General features: G+C 33.7%; 2 protein-coding genes across 18 annotated transcripts in view; one reads left to right on the forward strand and one right to left on the reverse strand.

Moving 5' to 3' along the window:
- On the reverse strand, nucleotides 1,223-5,175 carry LOC107619147 (pyruvate decarboxylase 1). Of its 17 annotated transcripts, none has more exons than XR_002353609.1 (8): nucleotides 4,586-5,171; nucleotides 4,177-4,388; nucleotides 3,809-3,972; nucleotides 3,574-3,685; nucleotides 3,144-3,218; nucleotides 2,460-2,569; nucleotides 2,064-2,302; nucleotides 1,223-1,327 (listed from the first exon to the last, which is right to left on the reverse strand). XR_002353609.1 is itself a non-coding variant. In XM_021110815.1 (5 exons), the coding sequence occupies exons 1-4, from the start codon at nucleotides 4,609-4,611 to the stop codon at nucleotides 3,613-3,615; spliced, it is 393 nt and encodes a 130-aa protein (XP_020966474.1). In that variant the 5' UTR covers nucleotides 4,612-5,160; the 3' UTR covers nucleotides 1,426-3,218; nucleotides 3,574-3,612. The 17 variants fall into 17 exon arrangements, 1 of the variants encoding a protein (XP_020966474.1); XR_002353611.1 differs by having other exon boundaries at nucleotides 2,064-2,125; nucleotides 4,586-5,168; XR_002353612.1 differs by lacking the exon at nucleotides 2,460-2,569 and having other exon boundaries at nucleotides 2,064-2,125; nucleotides 2,251-2,302; nucleotides 4,586-5,167.
- LOC107615398 (putative pectinesterase/pectinesterase inhibitor 28) overlaps nucleotides 6,976-8,792 on the forward strand; it is a 9,981-nt gene continuing 8,164 nt past the window's right edge. The window contains exons 1-3 of the mRNA XM_021111845.1: nucleotides 6,976-7,257; nucleotides 7,336-7,843; nucleotides 8,092-8,623. Of these exons, the coding sequence (XP_020967504.1) occupies nucleotides 7,361-7,843; nucleotides 8,092-8,623 (1,015 nt within the window). The 5' untranslated portion in view covers nucleotides 6,976-7,257; nucleotides 7,336-7,360. The remainder of the gene's footprint in view (nucleotides 7,258-7,335; nucleotides 7,844-8,091; nucleotides 8,624-8,792) is intronic.

The raw sequence follows: 8,792 nt of genomic DNA on the forward strand, positions 1-8,792 counted from the left end.
TGGGTAAAATATATATTACTTTTAAGAATAGTGTGCGAACTTGCACTATCCGCAAGGCAAATGTCTTCAGAATATGTCCTTGCTATTTTTCTTCAAAGACAAATAATAATAATAAAATGAGTAGAAGTACATGCACAGTAAAATTATTCACATGAATACTTAACAAACACACATATTAAACTATTTCATCATTGATCAAATAGCCAATATTTCCTTCAGGATCCTCAAAGAAATTAAATACATCATAATGAGTGGTGGAATTTTCATTATTTGAAACAAAATTTGTTTCCTTTCCTTTGTCATCCTTTTTCAAGGACGCTTGATAAAGATCAACTAGGTGCCTTGGGATATGACAATTACGTGACCAATGGCCCTTTCCACCACAACGGAAGCATTTATCCTCAATTGATTTTTCTTTGCCCAATATTTCTTTCTTTATCCCACTTCTGGTGGGATTCTCTCTTTTGAACATAATTCATTTTCCTTCCATAATTTTTCTTGTTACCAAAATCTTGCCATTTATCTCTTATAGGGTAATAATTTGCCACATTTACTTCAGGAAATGGGGCGGCGCCAGCTGGGTGCGCTTCATGATTCCTTAAAGTAATTCATTGCATTTAGAAACAAGAAGGCAAAAAATTAATTCAGAATATTTTTTAAACCCTTTTTCTCGATACTGCTGCTGCAGGAGCACATTCGAGGCATGGAAGGTTGCACTACAATATTTTTCGGTTGAGGCAACATTTAAAAAGTGTTGTCTAAAGGCTGACAAAAGGTTACTTTTAATCTATGGCAACACTTTTGAACCTAAAGCAACGTTTTTGAGCGGCGTTGCATATGCAGCCGTTGCCTTAGATCAAGGCAACACTTTTTTGTTTCAAAAGCAACGCTTTTGAGAGCAACACTTGGTAAGTGTTGCCTTTGGTTGAAAAACAACAACACTTCAAAGGTGTGTTTGAGACAACACTTTTGCAGTGTTGTCTCTTCTCTTGTATTTTGGTCACTACTAAAAAGTGTTGCCTATTTGCAATAAAATGCAACTCTTTTACGTGTTGCTTATAAGTTGGAAGTGCAATCCTTTGAAGTGTTGCCTATTAGTTTTGAATATGCAACCTTTTAAAGTATTGCCTTTTCTTTTTGATATGCAACCTATACAAGTGTTGCTTTTTCTTTTGGATATGCAACCTATACAAGTGTTGCTTTTTCTTTTGGATATGCAACCTCTAACAATAATTGTCATAACAAAATAGTAATTAATATTTATCAAAAAGATGTCAATTTACTTGGATATTTTATATCCATGCTTGACTTGTCCTATATGTTAAATCTGCAAATAATACACAACAAAAAATAAGCAACTTATCATTAAAACTGAAAAATTATAATAAAAATTTCTTTATGATATTAAATACTATAGATATAAAAGTAATAAATAAATCTAAAAAATTCCTTCTAAACTCCTTCTAGATGCAGATCTTGCAAATTTATTTCAGATCAGAGTCCAAATAGAACAGTTCTATTCTTTGGAACCACTAATTGAGGACATATTAGAGGATAGCCTTGAACTGTTATCTTCTCCAACTTCGTCTTCAGGTTCATCAAATGGATAAAAGTAAGGCTTAGGAGACATTTTTAGTAAGTCTTCATCTTGTACTAGCATCTCCACAACTCTCAAATGGATAGAAGTAAGGCTTAGGAGGCATTTTTAGTTGACTATCACTATCAGCCAAATACACTCACTAGTCATCACCATTAATTTGTTCACGCAACATTATCACTAAAAATGTCCATGTGGAATCGCACAATATAATCCCCCAATTAAATTTTAATAAAAGGCTCACTTGCAAGCCATGACAAGAATGGACATGAATGGAAATGTTTATAATTTCGAAAACAATGAAACCAATGGTGGTGCAAATTAGGTACCTTTGGGCTCTGAAATGCTTATAATTCCGAAAACAATGAAGCCAATGGCAAAAATGCTTATAACTAATTCTAATTAAAAAAATAATATTTTACCTAGTATCAACTAAATAAAACATAATAAACAAACAACCATATACCTTGTCCTTTTGGTACTTGTAGAAGGCATCCCAATACCTCTTGCCTTTTTTGTCATACTTCTCTGCCATGTGTATCAGCAATTCAACTAGTTAGTGCTTTAATTTCTTTGAATTTGCAGCCAATACTACTTGATTAACTAACTTCCATATATAAATTACAAGGATGCTATCTATTATTATTAGTTACCTTGAGCTCTTGTAAGGATGAGTGACAAAACCCTCTTTAGGTTGCAGTGGCACTACATTTTTGTTAAATATATTTATGAAAAGAGTTCTTATATAAACTGAGACATGTTCTTCAACCCACTAATTAACTCTAATAATTTAGACCACTTCTAAATATGCATAGGAAAATAAGTGAAAAAATTAGATGAAGAAAAAGCATGAAAGTAAAACCTGCTTTTCATAAAACCCCCCAAAGAAATACTGATCTGAACTCTTGTATAGGAAGGAGAAGAACTAGTAGATATAACCACCATGTAAAAATAATTCTCCTAGCTCTTCAGCTATTCAATAAAGCAATAATTTGAGATGTCAAAACAAATAATTACATAAATAAGCAAGATTTCAGCTATATACTTATTCATATTTTAAAAGCGGCACAATTGCATTCACAACTGCACTTTTTAATCATTACCAAGTTCAAGTTAACTTAAATATCAAACAGCATCTTTAATGGTTACAAGCAAATAATTTTTTATGCCAATATTTTGAATAATGAAAGCAAATTTGTTAACAATTAAACAAGGAGACAAGCTTCCAAATGCAAGTCATGGTGAGAACTTAGTGGAGTAATCAAGTCCTAACATTCCATTTCTGGTCTCTTTATATACCTTTAGCAAATCCTACAAATGTGAAATCTCACAATTGAGTTAGATAACCCAATGTAACAAGACACAGATTTTCCAAATCGACCATAGTCTCCATTGGCCCCTTGGACCGGTCATGCAGAGTTATTGATAAATTCTCTGTACATGAAATGCATAACTAGAAGAACTATCCTAATGAAATATCAGTTTGGAGTTGGAGCAACAATTTCATAACATAGATTTGCATTAACACTTTAATATAACTTCTTACCTTCTTCCAAGAGTATTCATATACTCTGCTCAACGCTGCAGTTTCACCTCCTACAAATTTCATCCCCTTGCTAACCTATATCAAAAGGAAGAAAAATAAATAAAATAACCAAATTCATTAACCTTTCATAGTTTCATTGTCTATCAGTTAAAAATATAGTTGGGGACTAATTGGAGTGTACTTGAGTACAAAGAACCAGATGAGACCGACAGTTTGCTGATTTGCATACAGTCATACAACAATTTTAGGACAATATGGTTGTTTTGGGAGACTTCACTGCCATCTCAATCTTTTATAATTTTTTGTGATTGTGATTTAATGTGTTCCTTGGCATTGCTATTTTCAGTAATCATTTTATTTTAATCATTTGTGTATATTGCTTCATTTATACAACTTAGTTGTTGGTAACCTTGTGAACAGTTAAACTTACTTGGCAGTAGAAAAATTTGCTCACATAGTACTTGTATTTTTAGACACTCATGTTGCCATGGAAGTCAGCTTCAGCCTCTACTGCTGCCTCCAACCCCATTTGATTACTCAATCTGTGAAATTCATCAAAAGAAAATATATTAGTGATCATTATAATCTTCTTAAACATAAAGAATATGCAATTCAGTGGTAAAGAAAAATAAAATAAAATTAAGTAAAAAAGATGAGAATCATACTTTGGAGACAACAAAAATGGAACTGGCTCCCTACTGAAAGTGGGGTGAGGAATTGCAGCCAAGTTACAGCTGATGCTGATATAAACAGGTTTGCTTTCTTTCAGTGCGGTTGAGATTGCAGTGTCAAGCATCTCATGAGCATCTTCCAGGTTATTAACCACAGCCTATTATCAAAATCAATAAGAAAAGCTAGTTTAATTACACATTAAGCTCACATTTCAGCATCAAAGAATAATAATAATAATAATAATAATAATAATAATAATAATAATAATAATAATAATAATAATAATAATAATAATAATAATAATAATAAGCTCACATTTATTTTCATGAAAGTTCTAAGTATAACAATTTTGACCACTAACATGAATTCAAGTATACTGAGAGTTGAAGAACTTGTCAAGAAACTCTCTTGAACTTTGCTGAATCTATCAACCTCTTCCTTCTCCCTGAAGAAGTAAGTTCAATTAAGTAGAGAAAAAGAAAAAAGTGAAGGTAACTGGAAGCATTGTGAAAAACCTAGCAGTAAATTGATTGAACCGGAAGCCTTCTCAGCCAACTCCAACACCTACAATAACTATAAATCTAATGTTAAGTTCCCTAAATTGAGATTCCACCAACAATAATTAAATTTCAAGCCCTAAAATTGACATCATTTAGTGATTAAAGCACAGGCCGGCAAATACACAATAACAATTAAACATTGCAGTGATTTAATAGGATCATAATTAATTAAACAATAATTTCTCATCAAAGAAGAAAAATTTTCATTACCAGAATTTCTCGTCAACTTCAGCCATAACAAAGCTGAGTAAAGCAAGGAGTCTATCTGTGATGGAAAGAGCACGAGCACCACGGGGGAGCAGAGCATATCAGCACCCAGCCAGGGGCCAAGCAAAATGTCACAAGTAGAAGAAGGCGAGCAAATTGGAATCGAGCAGAGAAAAATTCAGAAGCTTAAAATGCAGAGCGACGAACACGACGGCGATGCGAGCAGCAACGAGCACGAAGGAGCACGAGCAGCAACAAGCACGACGGCGCGCGAGCAGAGACGAGCACGACGGCGAAGCAAGCAAAGAGTAACACGACGGTGACTCGAGCAAAGAGGAACACAACTTCAGAAGCAACGATGAGGAAATGCAGGGCAGCGACGAACACGACGGCGATGTGAGCAGCGATGAGCACGACGGCGCGCGAGTAGCGACAAGCACGACGGCGAAGCGAGCAGAGACAACTTCACAAGCAACGATGAGGAAATTGAACAAACAAGTGTAAATCGCGCAGAAGGGTTTGAAATGGTTGGGGTTAGGGTTTCTAATTGAAAATAAGGCTTGAAATTTTCAATTTTGTTTTGAACTCAGTACGATTTGGAATTTTGTTTCTAATTTATATATTATTTACTAAGTTACAAAAAAAAAATATTTGGAGAGGAAGTCAAAATTTTAGAGGAAAAATTTTAATTAAATTTTGGCCACATTTATAATAAGAAGCTTGTTAAAAATGTAAGAACAATAGTTATAAAGTGTAATATATAAATATCACAAATGTTGTTTGTTTAATTTATAAAAGCAACACTTTTTAAGTGTACTTTAATTAATCAAAAGAGAACATTTATGGTGTGTTGTTAAGAAAGAGTTGCAACAGCTTTGTTTTTATGTAACAAATATTAAGTGTTGTCTTTAATTAGTTTAGACAACATTTTTTAAGTGTTATTTGCAGTACATGTTGCAATAGCTAAAAATTGTTGTAGTGTTGAGAAAGTTTTCTCTAACATATTGGGCTTGAGGAAGTATCACATGATTGTACCTTTCTTCAAGGTCTTTCCACAGATCTGCAGGATCTTTTAATGTGGGATATTCATTTTTCAATCATACGTCAAGATGACGACGAAGGAAAATCATGGCTTTGGCTTTATTCTTCTGGGATGCATTATTTTCAGCCTTAATGGTATCTCCAAAATCCATTGAATCAAGATGGATTTCAATATCTAATATCCATGACAAATAATTGTTTCCAGATATATCAAGAGCATTGAATTCAAGGTGAGAGAGCTTCGACATAATAAAAATTTGTTACCTGAGTCTTCCTAAAAATTTGATTAGAGTCTCGTGCTGATAACGTATTATAAAATAAATATAAATAAAAGTATAAGTAGAAGACTCTAGTACCACAATTACTATCTCAATATAATAAAGATGATTAATATATTTACTAATATTAATATAAAGAGTGAGAGAGAAAAATATTCAAAAATACTTGTAAAATAAAGTAAGAGAGAGAATTGTATTATAAAAGAGGGAGAGAAGATTTTATTGCTTTTTGTTGTATCTCTTCTAAGACTTTGGCCTTCTATTTATATATGTAAATCATGTTTACATTTTTAACTTTCTTTAATCCTCTTTTAATATACTTTATTCTTGAGAATATGAGCCCCACATAAAAAATGAACATCCACATCCCATTCCATTCTTATCACAACAGGATATATATTATCTAAATTCGAACCCATCCCATTCTTATCACAACAGGATATATATTATCTAAATTCGAACCGCTTCACCCTACTCAAAAGTCTATTCCACTAAAAATTTGTCTCAGTAAAACAAATAATTATTCACATTGAACGAATAGGAATAAGATAACTACCTTCGTGTTCTTATTCCTACCTATGAGGATAATATGTCTCATCACAACTTCAGTTAGATTTTTTCTCTTTCTCTCTTGTTTTCGTAACATTTAAAAAGGGTGACGCATATGTTATACATGTAAAATGGACAATTACTTTACATGTCCACTTTTCAATTCCAACTTGTCCATAAAAAATAAACTTGTCATTTAATTTTAGAATTTTTAAAGTATTATTTGATTCCATGGCAGTTTACGTAATAAAGAGACCATGTAAGTATTAATAAATTGTTTATACGAGCGATGACATATATATACTTGCGGCCAGGGGAATTGATGCTTATTGATTAAGAGGAAAAGGTGAGGGGCATGGTCTAATATTAGTAACTGAGATGAACAATTCAAATAAGGCCTTGTCACTGTCAAATTAGAATAACCCGAAAAACCTTGCCAAAAATTAAAAAGGTTCTATATATCGTGTGGCTTCCTAGCCATCCATCCTTTCCTAACATGATAGCTAAACCATAGCTTTAGTCTTCAAATTAAAACAATACCTTTAGTACAACTAGCTTCTAAACCGTTCTTTCGTGTCTATATATATTTATATTTGAAAAATTTTCTATCAACCTGAAAAAGAATATTAAAACGAAAGGATTTTCTATTTTGCACATTCAATCACAAAGACGCACTCTCCAGAGGGCTTTGACGGAGGATCGCCACCGCGCCTCAGCAGGCCCTTTTTCCCATTCACTTCTCCCGGGGTGCAACTTCTTCTAATTTTACGTATATCCTAAAACAAAAAATTTAACATAAACAAAAAGGTACTTAATTTAATATGTTCTTTACAAAGTTGTAATTAATTGTGATATTTTACATGCATGACATTATTTGTAACCCAGGAGGAGGTTCTTAACAAATTCAAGAATGACGACCAACCTTGAAGAAAGTGCAGAGGCGAAGCGGAGAATCGCCGTCATAGGCATATCTACTGTCATACTTGTCGCTATGGTGGTGGCAGTTACCGTCGGTGTCAGTCAAGTCGACGGGGACGAAAAAAACACGAAAAACACAAACCATGTGGCTTCGACGGTGAAAGCAGTGAAAGCCCTTTGCCAACCAACAGATTATAAGGAAGAGTGTGAGGAAAGCCTAACTGCCGAAGCTGGCAACACCACGGACCCAAGAGAACTTATCAAGATTGCATTTAATGTAACCATTAACAAGATTGGTGATGGGCTCCAGAAATCACATCTCTTGCAAGAGGTTGAGAACGAACCTAGGGCCAAGATGGCGCTTGACACGTGTAAGCAGCTCATGAATCTCTCTATTAGCGAGTTTTCGAGGTCACTTGAGAGAATAGGACAGTTTAATCTCAACAACCTCGACGAAATCCTCACTAGCCTAAAGGTTTGTCATATTTTATTTGTCAAGGATGATAGTGTGTACGCCGAAAATCACCAACCAAAACAATCAACCAATATAGAATATAGTTAAAATATTAATTAAATGTTTAAATTAATTTTTAAAAGTGTTATCAAAAAATAATTTATGATACTTTATATAATCTAACTAACAGGGTCGTCTTATATCTTCAAGAGCAAATTGACGTAACATTTTTATGCGAATATAACACAATGTTTATATTTGGGATGAAGGTATGGCTCAGCGGAGCGGTGACATATCAAGAGACATGTTTGGATGGTTTTGAGAACACAACAAGCAAAGCTGGTGAAAAGATGAAGGAAGCGTTGACCAATGCGACGAAGATGAGCAGCAATGCCCTAAGCATAATCACGGAACTCGCAAATACTTTCTCAGAGTTGAACGAAACGCGGCAAGACAGCTCTCATCGTCGCCTCAAGGATGAGTTCCCATCGTGGGTTGACAATGGTGCTGGTGTACGTAGACTCCTTCTATCGAGTTCACGCAAGCTGAAGCCCAATGTGATTGTGGCCAAAGATGGCAGCGCAAAGTTCACTAGCATCAATCAGGCTTTGAAGAATGTTCCTCAGAAGAACATGAAGCCATTTGTGATATTCATCAAGAAAGGTGTTTACAAAGAGTATGTTGAGGTTACCAGGGAGATGAGACATGTCGTCTTTGTTGGTGAAGGTGGCGACAAGACACGAATCACTGGCAACAAAAACTTCATTGATGGGACCAACACTTATAAAACTGCTACAGTAGGTACGTGCCCTTTAAAAAGAATAAACAAGATTTCGTTTAAAATTATTTTATTTATCTTAAATTTTAAGTCTTAAATCATACTTTCTTAATTTTAAATTTTAAAATATAAATTTTAAACTCTAAATTTTCAAAAAAACAAAAACTAAAATTTTTAAAATTAAAAAAAATA

Source organism: Arachis ipaensis, chromosome B09 (assembly GCF_000816755.2).
Source record: "Arachis ipaensis cultivar K30076 chromosome B09, Araip1.1, whole genome shotgun sequence".
In the NCBI taxonomy this organism is placed as follows: Eukaryota; Viridiplantae; Streptophyta; class Magnoliopsida; order Fabales; family Fabaceae; genus Arachis; species Arachis ipaensis.

Bases quoted from the DNA above. Each gene is read 5' to 3' on its own strand.
- LOC107619147 (XM_021110815.1), bottom strand. From the start codon at position 4,611: ATGGCTGAAGTTGACGAGAAATTCTG. The intron at 3,973-4,130 runs GTGAGCTTATTA...TTTTGATAATAG, and splicing joins GAACTTTCATGAAAATAAAT to GCTGTGGTTAATAACCTGGA. The intron at 3,686-3,808 runs GTATGATTCTCA...TGAATTTCACAG, and splicing joins CCATTTTTGTTGTCTCCAAA to ATTGAGTAATCAAATGGGGT.